This window comes from Salmo salar, chromosome 01 (genome assembly GCF_965601325.2).
Source record: "Salmo salar chromosome 01, fSalSal1, whole genome shotgun sequence".
Classification (NCBI taxonomy): Eukaryota; Metazoa; Chordata; class Actinopteri; order Salmoniformes; family Salmonidae; genus Salmo; species Salmo salar.
This window is the reverse complement of record NC_138291.1, coordinates 4,898,870-4,923,395: the sequence shown is the minus strand read 5'-3', so window position 1 is coordinate 4,923,395 and position 24,526 is coordinate 4,898,870. Positions and strand designations below refer to the sequence as shown.

At 43.4% G+C, this 24,526-nt stretch overlaps 1 protein-coding gene across 1 annotated transcript; it reads right to left on the bottom strand.

Moving 5' to 3' along the window:
* Positions 1-5,745: 5,745 nt before the first annotated feature.
* LOC106598856 (retinol dehydrogenase 12) lies at positions 5,746-23,019 on the bottom strand. The gene is made up of 7 exons (XM_014189927.2): positions 22,821-23,019; positions 21,721-21,839; positions 21,092-21,247; positions 20,129-20,233; positions 12,052-12,261; positions 8,788-8,977; positions 5,746-6,974 (listed from the first exon to the last, which is right to left on the bottom strand). The coding sequence occupies exons 1-7, from the start codon at positions 22,895-22,897 to the stop codon at positions 6,869-6,871; spliced, it is 963 nt and encodes a 320-aa protein (XP_014045402.1). The 5' UTR covers positions 22,898-23,019; the 3' UTR covers positions 5,746-6,868.
* Between the last annotated feature and the right edge of the window lie 1,507 nt (positions 23,020-24,526).

Genomic DNA, 24,526 nt, shown 5'->3' with positions numbered 1-24,526 from the left:
TGTCTGTGCCCAATAAATGTTTGTACCATGTTTTGTGCTGGTACCATGTTGTGTTGCTACCATGTTGTTGTCATGTTGTGTTACTACCATGCTGTGTTGACATATGTTGCTGCCTTGCTATATTGTTGTCTTAGGTCTCTCTTATTTTTAATCCCAGCCCCCGTCCCTGCAGGAGGCCTTTTGCCTTTTGGTAGGCCGTCATTGTAAATAAGAATTTGTTCTTAACTGACTTGCCTTGTTAAAGTCTGCCAGGAGTTTGCAGAATTGGTCAATTTATACATTTTCAAGTACATAACTATAGAGAACATACAAAAATGCTATGGTAATTAAAGTTTAAAGTAAAAAAAAATATATAGTTTACACACTCCCAGGAATGTCATACACGATGGATCATTAGCTTCCCTACAGAAAAGACACTCGGGAGCAAGAGACAGCAGTGGGGTCAAACTGTAGAACTCAGTTCCTACATTTGAATATAAAAATAGATTTTTTTCAAACAAAACTACACTACATTTTTCTCTCTGGGACCCTCAGGATGACAGATCAGAGCCAGATTACTGAATTTAAGTACATTATTTACCTTCAGAGGTGAATGTATCAAACCAGTTGCCGTGATAAAAGTATTTTGTTGTCGTGCACTATGTTGCAATAGCTACTGTAAACTGGACACCGCAGTTAGATTAACAATAATTTAAGCTTTCTGCCGAATAAGACATGTCTATGTCCCGGAATTGGCTGTTGTTTACAATGTCATTCTAGTCACATTATCGCATATTGAGCAACAACTGTCCCGGTTTAGGGACAGTAGTTGTCCTATAGTGCTTAAAGTAGATGAGGGAGGATGTATCAAATCCTATACGTTTCTGGGTTTTGAAGGTCACAAGAGTGGATTTCAGATGTCTGCCTGTCTTTGACGCCTTACAGTTGACTGATTATCAGCTTGACCTGCCACTAGTTATCCCCAAGGAGCTATTTCCTAGCCTGAAATCCAGACCTATTTTGGGCTAACATTTCACTCCTTGTACTTCGTGTCATTTGTTTGGCATTACAAGGAGTGAAATGTTTAAATGAAAAGTAATCTCCGCACACTGAGGATAAATGCTCCATTTTCAATTTATTTAGGCTGACGACCAAAAGCTCAGATTAAGTACATACAAAACGGTGCATTGATCCTCAGTGTGCAGAGATTACTTTTCATTTCAGTGTTACTCTTTATCTCCTGCACCTAAGCAACAGTTGGGTGTGTGACACGTTAAATAGACTGGTACCCGAGCTAGCTATTTCCAGAATCTCTCTTACTTTCACCCTCAAAGGGAAACTACAGGACACCAAGGGGCACTTGGGATACTTAAAGGGCATTTATCGGAAGAGTAGGGGTGTTAACCCTGGTGTCCTGACTAAATTCCCAATCTGACCCTCAAAGCATCATGGTCACCTAATAATCCCCAGTTTCCAATTGGCTCATTCATCCCCCCTCCTCTCCCCTGTAACTATTCCCCAGGTTGTTGCTGTAAACGAGAATGTGTTCTCAGTCAACTTACCTGGTAAAATAACAGATAAATAAAACAATAAAAAAGATAACTCGCATTCCTTAGAAGAAAAACAACATTTTGAGTTGGATTTAGTAAGGTTATGTTTTAGGACTTACATTTGACATTTTAGTCATTTAGCAGACGCTCTTATCCAGAGCGACTTACAGTAGTGAATGCATACATTTCATTTCTTTTTCTTTTGTACTGGCCCCCCCTTGGGAATCGAACCCACAACCCTGGCGTTGCAAACACCATGCTCTACCAACTGAGCCACAGGGATAAAACACAATGTTTTTTCAGACTAAAATAAATTCTAAATCGTTATAAAGAAGCTCCACTTTAACCTTTACTGGTTAGTACTATTTCCTCCTAAAAGCCTAACTTGTGTCTGACCAGGCAAGAACCACATGCTCTGACCATGTTTTGTACAGCTGTATTTATTTATTCCTGTTGTTTCATGTATGTGACCTCTGTGTGACCTCTGTCTACGTTCCAAAATGGCACCCTATGGGTCCTGGTCAAAAGTAGTTCACTATATAGAGAATAGGGTGCCATTTTGAGACACACACAGCCTACGACCTTTGATCTCTGACCTGTGTATGGGTTCTATGTGAGGGTCAGATGGGTTATGGGCCCCTATCTGTCAGTGTGAAGGAAGTTTGTAAGTATAAAAAACACATACTTTAAACAATTAAGAGATGTCAGTCATATTATAAAAGGGATTCAAAAAAATAGTGTGTGTCATGTTTGATATAATCATGGTCAATTTAACATGTTGTCTAATTATCTTTCGTTGACATTAACTACCCGTTTTTATTTCTCACGTTAATTAATCCCTCGGATAACAACGTAATAACCTTGGCAATATTTTAGTTACAATACATTACAATCATGTTTCTAATATTTTAATTATAATATTAACAATATATCTATGTTACTGGAACTTCGCTATCTGTCAGAATCAACAGTAGATTTCATTGACTTTTGATGAAGTTCTTCCCTAAACCAGGGATCATCAACAAGATTCAGCCGCGGGCCCGATTTTTCTCTTGAGTGGATGGTCCGTGGTAATGCATTTGATCTTACAGAACATAATGACAAATCATTTGTAGATCGAAAATTGACCTCAAGGTAGACTACAAACTGACTGCAAGGTAGACTACAAACTGACTGCAAAGTAGACTACAAACTGACTGCAAAATAGACTACAAACTGACCGCAAGGTAGACTACAAACTGAATGCATTTCCAACCTTGTATACCATTATGTCTATTATGCATGGGAATACATGGGAACGGATTTTTTTTTAAATGAAAATGACTTGAAGCTGATTTCTTGGTGTTTTTACAGTCTTTTATGTCCAACAAAGAAAATGCACAAAAAAAACTTGGGGGGGGGGGGGGGGGGACCAAATAAAACCACCCACGCACGGGCCAAATTCAGGCAGCCAGTTGGGGAACCCTACCTTAGGCATCCATCTTCCCTTCCTCGGACTGTTGTTGTTCCTTTAACTGATGCACTTTACCCTCCTACCTTATCAAGACGTCCGGGCGCTACGAAACACAAGCCAATGACTCTAACTTGGAAAAAGAAACTTAATGATGTCATCAATTTGTTATTTTAATAATGCAGTTATGATGAGGAAATGTGAGGATGTGATAATTAATTACTGTCTAACAGTGGCCATGTTGGAAGCCCAGAGGGGTACTGTCTGTCTAACAGTGGCCATGTTGGAAGCCCAGAGGGATAATGTCTGTCTAACAGTGGGCATGTTGGAAGCCCAGAGGGATACTGTCTGTCCTATAGTGGCCATGTTGGAAGCCCAGAGGGATACTGTCTGTCCTATAGTGGCCATGTTGGAAGCCCAGAGGGATACTGTCTGTCCTATAGTGGCCATGTTGGAAGCCCAGAGGGATACTGTCTGTCCTATAGTGGCCATGTTGGAAGCCCAGAGGAGTACTGTCTGTCTAACAGTGGCCATGTTGGAAGCCCAGAGGGGTACTGTCTGTCCTATAGTGGCCATGTTGGAGGCCCAGAGGGATAATGTCTGTCCTATAGTGGCCATGATGGAAGCCCAGAGGGATAATGTCTGTCCTATAGTGGCCATGTTGGAAGCCCAGAGGGGTACTGTCTGTCCTATAGTGGCCATGTTGGAAGCCCAGAGGAGTACTGTCTGTCTAACAGTGGCCATGTTGGAAGCCCAGAGGGGTACTGTCTGTCCTATAGTGGCCATGATGGAGGCCCAGAGGGATAATGTCTGTCCTATAGTGGCCATGTTGGAAGCCCAGAGGGCTACTGTCTGTCCTATAGTGGCCATGTTGGAAGCCCAGAGGAGTACTGTCTGTCTAACAGTGGCCATGTTGGAAGCCCAGAGGGGTACTGTCTGTCCTATAGTGGCCATGTTGGAGGCCCAGAGGGATAATGTCTGTCCTATAGTGGCCATGATGGAAGCCCAGAGGGATAATGTCTGTCCTATAGTGGCCATGTTGGAAGCCCAGAGGGATACTGTCTGTCCTATAGTGGCCATGTTGGAAGCCCAGAGGGATACTGTCTGTCCTATAGTGGCCATGTTGGAAGCCCAGAGGGATACTGTCTGTCTAACAGTGGCCATGTTGGAAGCCCAGAGGGGTACTGTCTGTCTAACAGTGGCCATGTTGGAAGCCCAGAGGGGTACTGTCTGTCTAACAGTGGCCATGTTGGAAGCCCAGAGGGATACTGTCTGTCTAACAGTGGCCATGTTGGAAGCCCAGAGGGATACTGTCTGTCCTATAGTGGCCATGTTGGAAGCCCAGCGGGATACTGTCTGTCTAACAGTGGCCATGTTGAAAGCCCAGAGAGCTACTGTCTGTCCTATAGTGGCCATGTAGGAAGCCCAGAGGGCTGTCTGTCCTATAGTGGCCATGTTGGAAGCCCAGAGGGCTGTCTGTCCTATAGTGGCCATGTTGGAAGCCCAGAGGGCTGTCTGTCCTATAGTGGCCATGTTGGAAGCCCAGAGAGCTACTGTCTGGTCGTGTTAAAAGCCCATTGTTATTGTGATTAGATCTTCTCCGGAGGTAGCCCGGGTCGTGTCTACACTTGATACTTACATGCGACTTCTGCTATCAGAATACGAAGCTCTCATTGAAAAGACGGGTCTAGACGCACCAAAGTCGCTTTGTGGCCTGATTGTGTTCAGATCTGGTTGACTACTTCAGGATTGTGTTCAGATCTGGTTGACTACTTCAGGATTGTGTTCAGATCTGGTTGACCACTTCAGGATTGTGTTCAGATCTGGTTGACTACTTCAGGATTGTGTTCAGATCTGGTTGACTACTTCAGGATTGTGTTCGGATCTGGTTGACTACTTCAGGATTGTGTTCAGATCTGGTTGACTACTTCAGGATTGTGTTCAGATCTGGTTGACTACTTCAGGATTGTGTTCAGATCTGGTTGACTACTTCGGTATTGTGTTCGGATTTCTCCTCAGTCTGGACGTTAACAGAAACGCATACAGTGGTTGATGTCATCAGCACTCCTCCCACAAGTCTCCAGAAAACGTGTTTTGGGAACGAGAGGTTTTCCTTTTCATTATAACGTCGGAGGAAATAAGTTTCTAGCGTGTGAGGAACGTGTTTGCTGGACTTGTTATTTGGCTAGAATTATGCTAACTCGTTTGCAATGCCTTTTAGTGTCGCTTGCTAGCTAGCTAGAGTAGTCAGCTACGGCCATCAATTTTGATGTCATGTTTTGCCTATTCCACCGTTTGTTGCATGTGGGAATGGGCACGTTTAAATGTAGGTGTAGATGCATGATGGGTTCTTAACTCCATTATCAAAATACAAAAGCTGCATGAACTGTCAAGTCTAGACATGTGTAACCGATGTGAAATGGCTAGCTAGTTAGCGGTGGTGCGCGCTAATAGCGTTTCAAATCGGTGACGTCACTCGCTCTGAGACCTTGAAGTAGTTGTTCCCCTTGCTCTGCAAGGGCCGCGGCTTTTGTGGCGCGATGGGTAACGATGCTTTGTGGGGTGTCAGTTGTTGATGTGTGCAAGGGTCCCAGGTTGGGACGAAGAGAGGGACGGAACCTACACTGTTACACATGGACTCTTGTCTTATAGCGACCATGTTGAAAGCCAGAGGGGTAATAAAGAGTGTGAGGTATTTGACTCGTTTCTTATTACGTGTGTGTGTGTGTTTGTGTTACTAAACAAACCGATATTAGGAATAGTAGCTAGTAACATTTGATCTTTATTTACAGTAGATGTAAACATTCAACTCCTGACATGACTACTATGTAGTTGGGTTGCACATTTCTGGAAAATTTCCCCAAATTCCAGAATTCCTGGTTGGAGGATTCCCAGATTTCCTATTCTGTTCCTTCATAATTTCTGGAATCTTCCAACCCTAAATGTAGAAAAAGGCATGTTTCACATTTGTATAAAAGACAATCTTGGCAGTTTCACATGTGGTGAATGCTGAGGGGGAAAGAAATGGAGGAAAAGATGAAAGAAACAGGAGGGAAAATAACAGCTTGCAATGGTTTAGAAAAGGCAAGTTAAAAGCAACCAAACATAAAGCTGAATCTACATGGAGGTTTAGAATATAATAAGATACAAAACAAACTAAAACAAATGGTTTGTAATATACCCTGACTAGACCTTGTTATGCCCTGGCTAGACCTGGTTATGCCCTGGCTAGACCTGGTTATGCCCTGGCTAGACCTGGTTATGCCCTGGCTAGACCCTTCACAGTACAGTAATGCATTTGATATTACAGTTAATACCATAGAGATAGATAGAGGACTCATTTTACAGTTACTACCATAGAGATAGATAGAGGACTCATCTCTGTGCCATTATGTCATCTTTCATACCTTTATGGTTCCTACCCAATTCCTCAAGTTCCGTTGGGATAACTGTAGTTTGAGGTTAATTAAATGTCATGAAATGATAATTTTACAGTTACTACCATAGAGATAGATAGAGGACTCATCTCCGTGCCATTATGTCATCTTTCATTCCTTTATGGTTCCTACCCAATTCCTCAAGTTCCGTTGGGATAACTGTAGTTTGAGGTTAATTAAATGTCATGAAATGATAATGATTTGAGAACAGAGAGCATAGTTGCGTCACCAATGGCACCTTATATATAGTATGAGCCCTAATCTATAGTTCACTACTTTTGACCAGAGCCCTGTGGCCCCTAATTTCATCTACTAGCTGGCTCTTTCCTATGCGGAAGCAATTGAGACAGGGAACAAGGTTGTGGGTCCTGGTCAAAAGTAGTGCACTATAAAAGGGAATAGGGTGCACTTGGGGATGCAAGCAGTGGATAGTAATAACAGGGTGGTTCAGATCAGTCGTCCCAGACAATGCCCAGGAGCTCACTGCTGGCGTCCCACAGCTTCCTGGCTGTCTCCTCCTTCCTCCCCTGGGGCGCCACGAAGGCCGGGGCGCAGTCACTGAGAGAGAGAGAGAGTGAGCGGGAGGGAAGAGGACTTTCGTTATCCGCATGATCACAGCTTCCCTTTATTCTGTCATCAAAGTAGAACGTTTCTAATAAATAATTTGGTCACCTAACAGTTGTTTACGCCATAGTGACTCACACAACTGTCGAAATTGACAGAGACGCATGTATTAAGTGGCCGATGTGAGACCTTGTTCTAACCCACAACCCGCAGCACCTTGTTGTAACCCGCAGCACCTTGTTCTAACCTACAACCCTCAGCACCTTGTTGTAACCCGCAGCACCTTGTTCTAACCCACAACCCGCAGCACCTTGTTCTAACCCGCAGCACCTTGTTCTAACCCACAACCCACAGCACCTTGTTCTAACCCACAACCCGCAGCACCTTGTTCTAACCCGCAGCACCTTGTTCTAACCTACAACCCGCAGCACCTTGTTCTAACCCACAACCCACAGCACCTTGTTCTAACCTACAACCCGCAGCACCTTGTTCTAACCCACAACCCGCATCACCTTGTTCTAACCCACAGCACCTTGTTCTAACCTACAACCCGCAGCACCTTGTTCTAACCCACAACCCGCAGCACCTTGTTCTAACCTACAACCCAGCGCACCTTGTTCTAACCTACAGCACCTTGTTCTAACCCGCAGCACCTTGTTCTAACCCACAGCACCTTGTTCTAACCCGCAGCACCTTGTTCTAACCCACAGCACCTTGTTCTAACCCACAGCACCTTGTTCTAACCTACAACCCAGCGCACCTTGTTGTAACCTACAACCCAGCGCACCTTGTTCTAACCTACAGCACCTTGTTCTAACCCGCAGCACCTTGTTCTAACCTACAGCACCTTGTTCTAACCCGCAGCACCTTGTTCTAACCTACAGCACCTTGTTGTAACCCGCAGCACCTTGTTCTAACCCGCAGCACCTTGTTCTAACCCGCAGCACCTTGTTCTAACCCGCAGCACCTTGTTGTAACCCACAACCTGCAGCACCTAGTGCTGAGCGATTACACGAAATCTGTTATTTGACCAACGCCATCGATTCAAGTATTTGGATTCCATTTCGTTAGTTTTTTTTTCTTCCTGTGAGCTCAATGCAGTTTCTCTAGAGATGAATCAGATCTCGCCTGAAATGCGCGATGTAGTTTCCAACAGGTCAATATTCGACATAGTTAACGCGCAGAAAACGTGGTAGTTAACTACAATGACCATAACCCATTGCTCGGCTACTTGTCTGGTCTATGCGGGGAGCACAGAAACGGAGAGAGACAGAAAAACTCGCAATTGAGAGAGATAAGAGAGACAGTTGCTTCGAGAAGTATCTTTACCTGAAAATACATGAGCTAAGCGATTGATAGTTGGTATTCAGCAGTCATAATAGTATACCTTATTTACTTTGAAGAACAACTCAAAATTGTGATTTTTATCAGACAGCAGCTCTATAGAGATGATGACCACTTGGAACTAAATAATTAAGTCATCAAATAAAATAAAATAATATTATGAAAGTAAATGATAGTTAATAAGTGATAAACAGTAATTAATGGGGCAGTCACTACCACCATGGGACTTGTATTAATTGTTTTATTCTGTGTAACAGCATTCAACCCAAATAATGCAAAAGGCATTTGTTTAAAAAAATCATCCAAAGCGAAAAAAGTGATTATTTTTTCATAAATCAAACCGAAACCGTACCGATCTCAAAAAGCGCAAAAAAATCATTCAGCACTATAACCCACTGAGCCATTGGAATCGCAGTTCCATCTAAACGAGGTTCAGGGGCAGAACTTCATACTGTAATCTCACCTGAAGTGTTTCCCAGTGAGAGAGTGTAGCTCCTCTGCCACAGCGCAGTAGATGGATGTCTGGGCCCCGTCCCGAGGGCTCTTCAGAAACATGGAAAACAGAGAGAACAGCAGAGACATGATGGTGGAGTGGCGAACCAGGTCCGAACGCACCGACCCCGGGTGGACAGAGTTCACTGTCACACTGGAACCTGGGAGGGAAGAAGAGAGGATTCAGTTACCATGCTATTGTCAGGCTTTTTGCTTTATCCCCAACCCCTTTATCCCCAACCCCGTAAGTATACTGAACAAAAATATAAAAATGTAAAAGTGTTGGTCCCATGTTTCATGAGCTGAAATAAAAGATCCCAGAAATGTTCCCTACGCACAAAAAGCTTATTTCTCTCAAATGTTGTGCACAAATTTGTTTACATCCCTGTTAGTAAGCATTTATCCTTTGCCAAGAAAGTCCATCCACCTGACAGGTGTGGCATATAAAGAATATGACTCAACAGCATGATCATTACACAGGTGCACCTTGTGCTGGGGACAATAAAAGGCCACTTTAAAAAACAACAAATTAACGTTGTTTTAGAGAATTTGGCAGTACGTCCAACCGGCCTCACAATCGCAAACCATGTGTAACCACGCCAGTCCAGGACTTCCATATCCAGCTTCTTCACCTGTGGGATCGTCCTGAGACCAGACACCCGGACAGCTGATTAAAAACTGATTAGTATTTCTGTCTATAATAAAGCCTTTTTGTGGGGAAAAACACATTCTGATTGGCTAGGCCTGGCTCCCTCAGTGGGTGGGCCTATGTCCACCCAGGACCACCTATGGCTGCACTCCTGCCTAGTCATGTGAAATCCATAGATTAGGACCTAATGAATTTAATTGACTGATTTTCTTATATGAACTCAGTAAAATCTTGGAGATTGTTGCATGTTGCATTTCCGTTTTTATTAAGGGTTCAGACCCCTTGACTTTTTCCACATTTTGTTACGCTACAGCCTTATTCTAAAATGGATTAAATTGTTATTCTCAATACCCCATAATAACATAGCAAAAAACTGGTTTAGGCATTTTTGCAAAGGCATTAAAAATAAAAAAAAATACGGAAATATAACATTTACATAAGTATTCAGACCCTTTACTCAGTACTTTCTTGAAGCACGTTTGGCAGTCTTCTTGGGTATGATGCTACAAGCTTGGCACACCTGTATTTGGGAAGTTTCTCCCATTTTTCTCTGCAGACCCTCTCAAGCTCTGTCAAGTTGGATGGGGAGCGTTGCAGCACAGCTATTTTCCGATCTCTCCAGAGATGTTCAAATCGGGTTCAAGTCCAGGCTCTGGCTGGGCCACTCAAGGACATTGAGACTTGTCCCGAAGCCACTCCTGCGTTGTCTTGGCTGTGAGCTTAAGGTCGTTGTCCTGTTGGAAGGTGAAGTCTTGAGCGCTCAGATACAAGTTTTCATCAAGGATCTCTCTGTACTTTGCTCTGTTCATCTTTCCCTCGATCCTGACTAGTCAACCAGTCCCTGCCGAAGAAAAACATCCCCACAGTATGATGCTGCCACCACCATGCTTCACCATAGGGATGGTGCCAGGTTTCCTCCAGACGTGATGCTTGGCATTCTGGCCAGAGAGTTCAATCTTTGTTTCATCATACTGTGGCAAACCTCTTCAAAGTTAGGAGCGTTTGTCACAAATTAAGTGGGAAACTGTCACCAAAGTCAGCCCAGAATGAAAGTTCTTTCGAACATGCCAGTACCTGTGTGTTTGTTTCGCTGTCCTGGTCCACCCAGGCCGCAGGTAAGGTCAAGGATAGCAGGGTTCGGTACACAAATCTGGTTCTCGGTAGGTCCAGGTCTAAACGCCAACAGGTAAGTCCAAAACAGTCCAGCTCGTACACGGTAAATCCAGCCAATGTAGATTCTCTTTCTCTATGGTTCATAGATACTTCCCGCCCGCCCTCTCTCTCTCTCTCTCTCTCCCTGGTTTTTCTTGACCTTTTATCTGTGGGTCGGCTCCACCTTCTTAGGGTTCCCCTTGCTTCTGGGAATTGTAGTTTTGGCAGTCGGCCATTTTGTGATCTGTAGTTCTGATCGGGGTGGCCATTTTAGTGATCGGGCAGAGCCCGTTTATTAGTTCTGCCCTCACATATCTGCCATTTATCACTCGACCCCCTTCTTTGCCACAATACCAGACAATCTTGTTTTAGGTGCCGTTTGACAAACTCCAAGCAGGCTGTCATGTGCCTTTAACTGAGGATTGGCTTCCGTCTGGCCACTCTACCATCTGCAGAAATGTTTTGGTACCCTTCACTGTCAAGTGTGGGACCTTATATAGACAGGTGTGTGCCTTTCCAAATCATTTCCAATCAATTGAATTTACCACAGGTGGACTCCAATCAAGTTGTAGAAAACATCTCAAGGATGATCAATGGAAACAGGATGCACCTGAGCTCAAATTTCAAGTCTCATAGCAAAGGGTCTGAATACTTATGTAAATAAGGCATTTCTGTTTTTATAAAAACCTGTTTTCATTTTGTCATTGTGGGGTATTGTGTCATTGTGGGGTATTGTGTGTAGATTGATGAGGAATTTGTTTTATTTAATCTATTTTAGAATAAGGCTGTAACGTTGCAAAATGTGGAAAAACTTTCTAAATGCACTGTAGCATGTACCTTCATAAATATGGTTTTGCCTTTCTGATCATGTATTTTGGGTGCGTTCTCATTGAAAATCTATGTGCATGGCCACTATTCCTCAGTTTATTTTGTGTGTTAATAAATCCATGTGGCAGGTTGCAATTCTCTCCCCTTCCCTCCCTCTCTAATTCCTTCCTTCCTTCCTTCCTTCCTTCCTTCCTTCCTTCCTTCCTTCCTTCCTTCCTTCCTTCCTTCCTTCCTTCCTTCCTTCCTTCCTTCCTTCCTTCCTTCCTTCCTTCCTTCCTTCCTTCCTTCCTTCCTCCTCTAACCCCTTCCTTCCCTTCCTCCTCTAACCCCTTCCCTCCCTTCCTCCTCTAACCCCTTCCCTCCCTTCCTCCTCTAACCCCTTCCCTCCCTTCCTCCTCTAACCCCTTCCCTCCCTCCCTCCTTCCCTCCTCTAACCCCTTCCCTCCCTCCTCTAACCCCTTCCCTCCCTCCTCTAACCCCTTCCCTCCCTCCCGCTCTTCCCCTCCCTCCCTCCCTCCCCCCCGCTCTTCCCCTCCCCCCCAGCCTACCTTTGAGTCTGCGGGCCAGCTCCCCCCCCCCCTGCTCTTCCCCTCCCCCCCACCCTACCTTTGAGTCTGCGGGCCAGCTCCCTAGCAAACAGGACATTGGCCAGCTTGCTCTGGCAGTATGCGAGGCCGCTGTTGTAGCTGCCCTGGCTGAGGAGGTCATGGAAGCGTATCCAGCCAAAGTTATGAGCCAGGGAAGAAACCACGACGATGCGGGCTGGAGCACTCCGCTTTAGCAGGCCAATCAGGAGGTACGTCAACAGGAAGTGACCTACCAGGAAGAAACAGTAAACAACAACACATGATGCAATCGGTGTTGTACTGCAACAAAGGATCAGAGTATAATATCCTAATATCAGAAAATAAACTATTGGAGTTGTTGAATAGAACACTGTTTTTATGTCATAGGGCAACAGGAAGTGACCTACCAGGAGTAAACAACAATATGATGCTGTTGTTTTATCAGAAAGGAAATAATACTAGGATCATGTTGAATGAAACACTGTTGTTGTTATGTCATTGAAGTACTACTTGTATACGGTTAGTACTGTTAAGGCTAGCTGCCCACATGCTCTTCATACGGGAAAAGGCTATAGGGACACTCCGGACATTCAAAAGAATATTTCATTTCAGAACTAGTTAAAATATAGGTTAGAGATTAGTTAAGGCAAGGTGTTTCAGATGTTGGTTACTTGTTTTACAGGTCAGGAGTGCCTTATAGCATCTCCCAATTCATACAGTAGATACTGTAAGGGCCACAGCTCTTCACAGATGAGGGCTACAACATTTTGTTACGTTACAGCCTTATTCTAAAATGGATTAAATCGTTACCCCCCCCTCCATAAATCTAAACACAATACCCCAAAATGACGTCACAATACCCCAAAATGACGTCACAATACCCCAAAATGACGTCACAATACCCCAAAATGACATCACAATACCCCAAAATGGCATCACAATAGCCCATAATGGCATCACAATAGCCCATAATGACAAAGCGGAATTAGGTTATTCAGAAAAAAAAAGCTAATTTATTAAAAAAAAAAAAAAACACAGAAATACCTTATTTACATAAGTATTCAGACCCTTTGCTATGAGACTTGAAATTTGAGCTCAGGTGCATCCTGATTCCATTGATCATGCTCGAGATGTTTCTACAACTTGACTGGAGTCCACCTGTCGTACATTCAATTTGATTGGACATGATTTGGAAAGGCACACACCTGTCTATATAAAAAGGTCCCACAGTTGACAGTGCATGTCAGAACAAAAAACAAGCCATGAGGTTGAAGGAATTGTCCGTAGAGCTCAGAGACAGGATTGTGTCGAGGCACAGATCTGGGGAAGGGTACCAAAAAATGTCTGCAGCATTGAAGGTCCCCAAGAACAGTGGCCTCCATCATTCTTAAATGGAAGAAGTTTGAAACCACCAAGACTCTTCCTAGAGCTGGACGCCCGGTCAAACTGAGCAATCGGGGGAGAAGGGCCTTGGTCAGGGAGGTGACCAAGAACACAATGGTCACACTGACAGAGCTCCTGAGTTCGTTCTGTGGAGAACCTTCCAGAAGAACAAACATCTCTGCAGCAGTCCACCAAATCAGGCCTTTGTGGTAGAGTGTCCATTCGGAAGCCACTCCTCAGTAAAAGGCACGGCAGCCCGCTTGGAGTTGACCAAAATGCACCTAAAGGACTCTAACCATGAGAAAAACAAGATTATCTGGTCTGATTAAACCAAGATTGAACTCTTTGTCCTTAATGTCAAGCGTCACATCTGGAGGAAACCAATCACTGCTCATCACCTGGCCAATACCATCCCTACGGTGAAGCATGGTGGTGGCAGCATCATGCTTTGGAGATGTTTCCAGCGGCAGAGAGACTAGTCAGGATTGAGGGAAAGATGAACGGCGCAAAGTACAGAAAGATCCTTGATGAAGACTTGCTCCAGAGCGCTCAGGACCTCAGACTGGGGCGGTTCACCTTCCAACAGGACAAAGACCCTAAGCACACAGCCAAGACAATGCAGGAGTGGCTTTGGGACCACAAGAGTTCTCTTCACAGTCCCCAAGTCCAGAACAGACTATGGGAGGCGCACAGTACTACATAGAGCCATGACTACATAGAACTTTATTCTACATCAGGTAACTGATGCAAGCAGTACAATTAGATTTAAAAATAATAAAAAAATACACTTGATGGAACAGTGGGGACTGTGAAGCAACACAAACATAGGCACAGACCCATGCATACACACACGATAACATGCACACAATGCACACACGCACACATGGATTTTGTACTGTAGATATGTGGTAGTGGTGGAGTAGGGGCCTGAGGGCACACAGTGTGTTGTGGAATCTGTGAATGTGTTGTAATGATTTTAAAATGGTATAAACTGCCTTACATGTTGCTGGACCCCAGAAAGAGTAGCTGCTGCCTTGGCAGGAACTAATGGGGATCCCTAATAAACCCCAGGAAGAGTAGCTGCTGCCTTGGCAGGAAGTAATGGGGATCCATAATAAACCCCAGGAAGAGTAGCTGCTGCCTTGGCAGGAACTAATGGGGATCCATAATAAACCCCAGGAAGAGTAGCTGCTGCCTTGGCAGGAACTAATGGAGATCCATAATAAATACAAATATGGATCTATTGCAATCCTGAATGGTAGGAATTGCTTATTTATTTTCCAGCTGTTTAAGGTTATATGCAAAACAAATTGCCAGCTTTGTCTCCTGACTCAAAGTATCTCCTACGTAATAGGAACAAAGCAAATGTAGTCTCCTCATCTCTGATCTTACAATAAGTAAAGCATTTTTAAGTCTGGGATTGTTTGGATCCATGTTGTGAATCTAAAGACTTGAGTTCCACCATTAAACTGGTTTTCTTCAAGAACATTGTTTTCCTTTTGGTTGTGGAATAACTTCTGATCCAACCTCTACATGTCGATTTAAAAAGCTTCCCACACTATTTCGACAGAGGGGACAAAGTTCAAATTAGAGGTGATTTTCTCCCTAATAAAATGGAACGATTGAATCTCTATTGTTTTAATAAATGTGGATATTGTCAGATGGATAGGAGATGGCTGACTAGGGGAAACATGGTCTGAGATTATAATGCTATGGATCTGAGAGTCAATCCCAGATCGTGATAAGAGGTAGTCTATTCAAGAATATGAATTATGGACATTGGAGTGAAATGAATATTCACCAGAGGGGACTTGACTAAGCGCCATTTATCAGTCAATGCCAATGAGCTCTGCAGTGCTTTGAAAGTAGCTGGTAGAACTCTATCTGCTGGAAGGGAACGACTAGAGCGATCTACTGTAGAATCATTGACCAGATTAAATTGTACTCCCATCAGAATGGGGTCCCAAGCAAATTTACATAACAGTAGTTTAAAGGGAGATATGAACACAGCTTGTGCAGAATTAGAAGGATAAATATTATCAAGAGTACATTATTAATTTAGTAAAAAACATTACACTACAATATATCTGCCATCTTAGTCGACTATTATCTAAAAAAAATTCTTGACCAACCTCCCTGTTAAGTTGTGTTGTAACATGGCCTCATCACAAGCTAGGGATTTCAAATGTGAAAGCATTTTGTACCGTTTAACTTTATTTGAAATGCCATGAACATTCCAAGATATACACTTTATAATATTAGATCCCATTTGTAGTTATGTGTATACGATCAGCATGGACCTTAACCTAGCTACACATGTAATACTGTTAAAGGGTAACCTAGCGGCATGACACTCCTGACAGTGGATCAAAGGACCCATCAGCTAGGCAAATGCTTGAAGAGAGCCAGACCCCCTCTCTCCCACAGAAGAGGGGAAGGGGTGGGGGAGGTGGGAGGGGGGGCTGTGCCAGTCTTGACACCGCAATACTGGGTCAGAAATTTTGCGAGAACTTTCTCTTCCTTGCCCTGCAGTATTGGAAGACTATCTATTCCAACAACCACTCCACTACCAGAGAAGCTCTACAAAGGACATTGTGAAGTCTGGTGGACAAACCAGTCTTACATCCCTCGACATCTTCACAATAGGACCCATCGAGTTCAACAGAGAAAGACAGCTACGTGCAAATATATATTGCATTTCTAAACAGAATGAGCGGTGGTTAGGGTGTTATGCATTAATATTTCCATGAGCGTAGCTTCCAAATGTATCCAAGTGTTGTCTCTCCGTCTCTCCCTCTCTTTACCTACCCCTCCATATGTGTAACAAGCGGTCATGTCTTGTCAGTCCACTAGGGACTTTTATCTCATATAAGTGTGTATGTATATTCTGTGTTATTATTTAGTTAGTTAATAAATAAATTATTAAATCAATTTGTGTAGTACTGAATATTCAGAAGGGCTCAGATTCTCGTGGATCCAAGGATTATGCAACGTTCAGAACGAGACTGATGAAGTAATAATTAATAATTGACAGTTATTGATGTAAAAGATATCTGTATATCTTTAGAGTTTAAGTCGGGAGATAGTAACTCATTAAACAACTTTTCCCGTGGTGCCCCAAATTCCTAATGAGTTAATTGTTACATGACTCATTTAAATCGAGTATCAATTAAACAGTTTGATTCGATAAATAACAGTCATCAGATTAATGATAGTCACGTCACGACACTAGCTACACATGTAATATTGTTAATGGGAGGAATACATATAAAACAAACAAACAAAATGCCACGAGGATAGTTCAATGACTATGCCTGGTCTAGCACAACAGTACCCCTTTTCCAGCTGGAAAAGATCAAAGGCCAACACATCGACCTTACGCACTCTAACACAAGGCTACGCAGTACAATTTTGTCAGCGACACCAACACTTCAGGGGTGTCTTAAAAACAACAGCTCACACAACCCTGCTCAAAAGCAAAAACACTCTGCTCAGAAATATCCTTACTCCTGGAAAAGCAATTGAAGTATAACCAGAGCAACAAAACTACAGGTTCTACTCAATCTATTTTCTAGTGCCTGAATCGTCATCTTCCAGCACTTCAAAATGCTGCCAATCAAAACTGTCCTTCAGTCAGTACAACCAGGTGATTGGTTCACCACAGTGGACCTGAAAGACACATACTTTCATATCCTCATTCTACCAGCACACAGTTTCACGGTTTTTGACCTTCGGCCTTCTCGCTCACCCCTCGCACTTTCACAAAGTGTATTAAGTGCAGGGCTAGCCCCCCCCCCCTCCCCAGCAGGATTCAGGGTCCTAATTTACTTAGACGAAAGGCTAATATGTGCAGGGTCACCAAGCTTTGGCACACACATCCATGGTCTCATGTCACCTCTCCGAGTTGAGACTAACAATGAACCTAGAAAATATTATTCTGGTCCTAACTCAGTGTGTGCAACTTCCTGGGCTTGACACTGGACACTCAAATCATGCGAGCAACACTCTTTCCAGAAAGAGTGGTATCATTGACAAATTGTCTTTCAACATTTAAAACTGAGAAAACAGGTGACCGTGCTAAAGTCAGATTCTCCTCGGCCTCCTAGCTGCTGAGGTCCATGTTGCAATGCTACAACAGACACAATCTATGTCCCAGAAGGGACAAACATAAAAAGTGTATTGCTCTCAAATGTTTTGCACAAATTTGATTACATCCCTGTTCTTCAACATTTCTCCTTTGCCAATATAATCTATCCACCTGACAGGTGTGGCATATCAAGAACCAGCATGATCATTACACATGTGCTTGTAGTGGGGACAATAAAAGGCCACTTTAAAAATGTGCAGTTTTGTGCCACAATGCCACAGATGTCTCAAGTTGAGGGAGTGTGCAATCAGCATGCTGACTGAAGGAATGTCCACCAGAACTGTTGCCAGAGAATTTAATGTTTTTAGAGAAAACAATTGTTTTAGAGAATTTGGCAGTACGCCCAACCGGCCTCACAATCGCAGACCGCGAGTAACCACGGCAACCCAGGACATCCACATTCGGCTTCTTCACCTGCAGGATAGTCTGTGACCAGCCACCGGGACAGCTGATGAAACTGAGGAGTATTTCTGACCCAGACCCACCTATGGCTGCACCCCTGCCCAGTCATGTGAAATCAATAGATTAGGGACTAATTTATTTATTTAAATTGACTGATTTCCTTATATGAACTGTAACTCAGTAACATCTTTGAGATTGTTGCATTTATATTTTTATTCAGTATAGTCCCAAATGCCCCAGGGCAGTGATTGGGGACATTGCCCTGTGTAGGGTGCTGTCTTTCAGATGGGATGTTAAAAAGGTGTCCTGATTCGTCACTAAAAGTCCCAGGGCACTTATCGTCCTGGTGTCCTGGCTAAATACCATCATGGCCACCTAATCATCCCCAGCTTCCAATTGGCTCATTTGTCACCCCTCCTCTTCCCCTTTAACTATTCCCCAGGTCATTGCTGTAAATGAGAATGTGTTCTCACAGATGGCCAAGGGGACTGCTGTAGGCGTTTCCACCAATTCCGTTGCACCCTCAGGTCTTGAGGAAGATCGAGAGAGAGTCAGTTCTACTTATTGCTCCGCATTGGCCACAGCATCACTGGTTTTTAGACCTTGTACAGCTGACAACTCCCTCTTTAAGCAGACATCCTGTCACAAACGAACGGCAAGCTTTGGCACCCCAAACCCAGAATACTGAAGTTGTGATTTGAGGCCCCTGAACGTGACCGTCTGGTAGCCGCAGGGTTGTCCTCCTTGGTAATTGAGACAAATCAGGCTGCCAGGGCATCATCTACGCGAACCCTGTATTCCTAAAAGTGGAATGCGTTCAGGCAGTGGTGTCGACCATGCAGAATCGCCATCTTCCTGCCCAATTTCTGTCATTTTGACCCTCCTCCAGGAGCTCCCGGCTGCAGGGAAGTCCCCCGGGAGCTGCCGGCTGCAGGGAAGTCCCCATCTACATAGATTCTATATAGTATAAAGAAACAAAAACCAGACTTATGACAGAATTTGGAGTCCGTATGTGGACCATCTCAGGGAGTGTGGTGGTTGAGTGGCGGTGACGGCTACTACGTTAGCGTGTCGGTCGGGGCTGTGGGCTGCGGTGGTTTCCGACTTGCTGACTGGTTGTGCACGTGTCACGTTCGGGCCGGTTGGCAGGTCTGGGGTCTCAGAGTTTCAATCAATCAATTGTTTCGGTTTGTGAACGTCCGTCTATTTTGGATAGATTTTTTTATTTTCTTTTAATATTTTGTTCAATAATAAAAAATATAAATAATAATAATAAAGTGTATATGGCATCCATCTCTACGGGTCATGACCTGATTGGTGCACACACTCCAGTATCGTAATTCATGAATGGTGGCTCCTTCATACTCTCATGGCAATTCAACGTTGTCCTACGATCACTTATGAGCCCGTCTTGACTTTAGCTACGGGACCTCTTAGTCAAGACTGCCTTTCTACTGGCTACGCTGCAGTAGGTAGACCAACTCCAGACACCATGGTAATACAATCCACCAGGGGTATGGCCACTTCATGAACCCTGTTCAGAGGAACCTCCTGGACTCTATCTGTGCTGTTGCCAGTTGGGCAACACCCATGACTTTCATGAGGTACTACAGACTGCACGTTATGTCCACACACACACTTCAGTGGGGTCTGTAGTCCAGGTCAACTTGGTTTTCAGGGAGTCCAGATCTTTGGTGTTTTGTATCTTCTTCGTCTGTGTTACTCTGGTGCTCTAGTGCCCCAATCTGCTTCTCTGCCTGGACTCTATTACTCTTTTTTAATAGAGTCGTTGAGTTGATCAAACCTCTGCTGGATTGAGTTCTTGATGCTGGTGACCTCCTCAGCCAGATGCTGTGCTCAGCTCGGCGTCTCGTCCTCGGTCATAATTTGTTTGGTTGCAGGCCGATCTGTCTGTAGTTTCTTAGCTGCTTGCCAGGTCTCCAATTGGACTCCTGTACCAGTCATTTACCCAACTGTGTCAACATACAATTTACAAACTTGAAGTGGGCTTTTTAGGGTGTTAAAATTAGGTTATACTTGGCAAAATGTCGAGCACCTGGAACGCGAGAGAAACAAGCATGCCGTTTCGTCGTGTTACGCGATCAGGCCTTAGATTGCTGGTGTTTGTGGAAAGACAAATTGACATAGAAACCTAGAAGTGAGTCTGCTAAAAAATCTGTCTCACCCAGATGGTTGACCCCCAGCTGCATCTCGAAACCGTCCTTGGTCTTCATGTAGGGACACATCATGACCCCAGCATTGTTGATCAGGATGTGGAGGTGGTTGACCTCTGTAGGGGTCAGATACAGAGTCAATATTATACTTTGCTTTATAGAGTAAACACATTGTAATATTAGTGCTTGCCTTGAAATATACTGTAATAACGCCAGAATAAATACTGTAATATACTGTAATTACGCCAGAATAAATACTGTAATATACTGTAATTACGCCAGAATAAATACTGTAATAACGCCAGAATAAACACTAATATACTGTAATAACACCAGAATAAACACTGTAATAACGCCAGAATAAATACTGTAATAACGCCAGAATAAATACTGTAATAACGCCAGAATAAACACTAATATACTGTAATAACGCCAGAATAAATACTGTAATTACGCCAGAATAAATACTGTAATAACATCAGAATAAACTAATATACTGTAACAAAGCCAGAATAAATACTATAATAACGGCGTAATAAATACTGTAATAACACCAGAATAAACACTAATATACTGTAATAACGCCAGAATAAACACTGTAATAACGCCAGAATAAACACTGTAATAAACAAATAACGCCAGAATAAATACTGTAATAACTTGTAAAGGTTACGGGGAGTACTGCGTCCCAAATGTCACCCTATACTCATAGGGCTCTGGTCTAAAGTAGTGCACTACATAGGGAATAGGGCTCTGGTCTAAAGTAGTGCACTACATAGGGAATAGGGCTCTGGTCTAAAGTAGTGCACTACATAGGGAATAGGGCTCTGGTCTAAAGTAGTGCACTACATAGGGAATAGGGCTCTGGTCTAAAGTAGTGCACTACATAGGGAATAGGGCTCTGGTCTAAAGTAGTGCACTATATACGGAATAGGGTGCGATTTGGAATGCACAAATGGAGTTAGTAGGCTTACCTCGGAGGAAGCGTTGTGCGAAGGCCCGTATGGAGCTGGTATCAGCCAGGTCTAGCTCTCGGACCTCTACGTTTGCGGTGGAGTAGACGCGTCGTATAGATGCTGCAGCCTCCTCACCTTTCTCCACATCCCTGCACGCCATGATCACCCTCGCACCTGGAAACAGACAATTAAACAATAAGGCCCGATGGGGTGTGGTATACGGTCTGATAAACCTTGGCTTTCAACCAATCAGCATTCAGAGCTCGAATCCAACCAGTTTATAATAACCAATAATCAGCATTATTGATATTTTCTTGAATGTTCTCTTTTCTTCTTCTGTTATCATTATATTTGTGGTGATGAAGGACAGGAGGCGTCACCATGAATGACTGTTGGTTAGAAGACCATTTGTGAGTCCTAAAATGGCACCATACACCCTTAAGTGCACTACTTTAGACCAGGGCCCCAAAGTAGTGCACTATATAAAGGAATAGGGTATCATTTGGCAGCGTTTACACAGGCAGCTCAATTCTGATCTTCTGCCCAATTTACTGGCAAAAGATCTGACTGGTCAAAATACCAATTAGTGGCAAAAAGACCCAGAATGGGCTGCATGTGTAAACGCAGTCCATGTGTCATTCAGTCACCTCTGATAGCCAGGTCCAGGGCCGTCTCCTTCCCAATACCAGTGTTGGCGCCAGTAATCAGGACTGTCTTCCCATCCAGCCGAGCCATAGACATACATGCTCCACCTGCTGAGTATTTCCTGGACAGACAAACAAATGGATTTGTTTTATTGATCTACAATCAAACTTCTATAATCAGTCAGTCCTGTCTATGTTGGCCATAGCATATAGTGAAAGTCCACACCAGGGCTGCTGTTACAACCCTATTCTCCATATAGTTCCCCATTCTCACTATATTGGGAATAGGACGCCATTTGGGAGGCATCCTGAGGCTACAGAATAGAGAGATACATGGATTCAACTTTTTATTTTGACAGTGGAGTGTTCGGCCCTCCTTTTCCTGTAGTCCACAATCATCTCAGTGGAGTGTATATATATATATATATATATATAACTATATATCAACTCCACTGACTATATATCAACTCCACTGTATGTATGTATGTATGTATGTATGTATGTATGTATGTATGTATGTATGATGAGGCTAATCATTGATCGTTCAACATGCACCATTACTGTTACTCAATATGCAAGATCACTTTCTGGCAACAATGATCAAACGTCAACTCGTACGACTCAGTCACGCCACAAAACCTGGCTCGGTTTCACCGAACAATAACGCTTACAAATATAACTCCGCCCACGCGCGCAACGCCGCTGTGCATAATCATGTCATGAAATATTGTAGCGCGCTACTGCACAGCACTTCCTTACCAAAGGAATTGCATTATCAGTTTCTCATATTGACATATAAAACCATGTTGAATTGACAGTGCATTCAGAGCTTTTATTCCACAAAACAACAAATGAATGTTAATAAAAAAAAATTAAAAAAAGGTGGATAAGAATACTGCATATGAATAATCTGGATAATCGATTCACCCATTCATTCCCGCCAATATCCTTCTTAACCCCAATGCAAAAACACAAACCCATCGTTTTTAGCTTGACAATGACAGTAAATCATTTCTATTGAGGTTAGACTAATTAGCCAAGCATAGAGTCAGATGATGCGCATCGACTAATAGCCTCGGAACATACGAGCTGTTTATTCTTACCTAATGTGGGGTGCGAATAAAACCATAAGCATTGCGACCACCCCAAGACCTGCGACAATCAATACGAGCACCATCATGACACTGTTCCCCTTTCGCTGTCTCTTTATTTTTGTAGCCCTTCTTCACTGCTGTTCATTCATAGCTCCGTTTTATGTTCTACCGACCAAACAGCTGATCCAAGATGTCAAAAGATTTATGGGGGAAGTGTCGGAGGAGGAGTTTATATACATCACGGGTTGTCACGGTGATGCTCGTTCTAATGAAATTCTGGGATTGTAGTCTTTCAATAGATTCGACACAAATGCACTACAACTTCCACTTGCTTATTGTATTTGAAGTTGTATGGAAAGACAGTTCCGCTATGTATATTTATTAATTTGAAAAAACAATAGACCTATTTTGTAATTCACAGCAAATTCATTTTTTTTTTTTACAAACTGCTATTTGGTTTGAAATATACTAGTCTATATGCTAACCCTCAGATGAAAAAAAAAAGATTAATCCGGAAAAAGGTAAAGTTCGCCAGTTTTGTAGTCCTAAAAACCGGAAATGAGTTGCCTTTGGATCCTTCAGCCATTCCTACCGGAAAAAAATTGAATTTGGGATAAACGCCGAAAATAAGGTCTGAGGTTAACACAAGTTTAGGAGATCTCATACGTTTTGTTTTATGATATAATAACAGTCAGTTATCATGACCTTTATGAATTATGAAGCCTTTATTTTACTTCATGAGCTCTTTGGATTACATAAATGCCCCAAAATTCAAAGTGACATTAGCTATTGAATATTATGTCATAGAACAAAATGTAGAAACAAATCAATTTAAATTGTATTAGTCACATGCAGCACATACAACAGGTTCACCTTACAGTGAAATGTTTACTTACAAGCTCTTAACCAACAGTGCAGTTTCAAAAACGTATGGATAAGAATAAGAGATAAAAGTAACAAGTAATTAAAGAGCAGCAGTAAAAAATAACAATACATACAGGTGGGTGCCGGTACAGAGTCAATGTGCGGGGGGGGGGGGGGGGGCAATGCAAATAGTCTGGGTAGCCATTTGACTAGATGTTCAAGAGTCTTATGGCTTTAGAAGCTATTTAGAAGCTTCTTGGACCTAGACTTGGCGCTCCGGTACCGCTTGCCGTCCGGTAGCAGAGGGAACAATCTATGACTTGGGTGGCTGGAGTCGATGACAATTTTTATAGGGCCTTCCTCTGACACCGCCTGGTATAGAGGTCCTGGATGGCAGGAAGCTTGACCCCAGTGATGTACTGGGCCGTTCGCACTACCCTCTGTAGTGCCTTGCGGTCGGGGGCTGAGCAGTTACCATACCAGGCAGTGATGCAACCAGTCAGGATGCTCTCGAAGGTGCAGCTGTAGAACCTTTTGAGATTCTGAGGACCCATGCCAAATCTTTTCAGTCTCCTGAGGGGGAATAGGTGTTGTCGTGCCTGCTTCACAACTGCCTTGGTGTACTTAGACCATGTTAGGTTGTTGTTGATGTGGACACCAAGGAACTTGAAGCACTCAACCTGCTCCACTGCAGCCCCGTCGATGAGAATGGGGGTGTGTTCGGCCCTCCTTTTCCTGTAGTCCACAATCATCTCCTTAGTCTTGATCACATTGAGGGGAAGGTTGTTGCCCTGGCACCACACGGCCAGGTCTCTGACCTCCTCCCTATAGGCAGTCTCGTTGTTGACGGT

What these genes read in the sequence shown, in the direction of transcription:
- LOC106598856 (XM_014189927.2), bottom strand. Translation starts at nt 22,897, where the DNA reads ATGATGGTGCTCGTATTGATTGTCGCAGGTCTTGGGGTGGTCGCAATG. An exon ending in TTATTCGCACCCCACATTAG is followed by an intron (nt 21,840 to 22,820) that starts GTAAGAATAAAC and finishes TTGTCTGTCCAG; the next exon opens with GAAATACTCAGCAGGTGGAG. An exon ending in GCTGGGGGTCAACCATCTGG is followed by an intron (nt 12,262 to 20,128) that starts GTGAGACAGATT and finishes TCTTCCTGGTAG; the next exon opens with GTCACTTCCTGTTGACGTAC.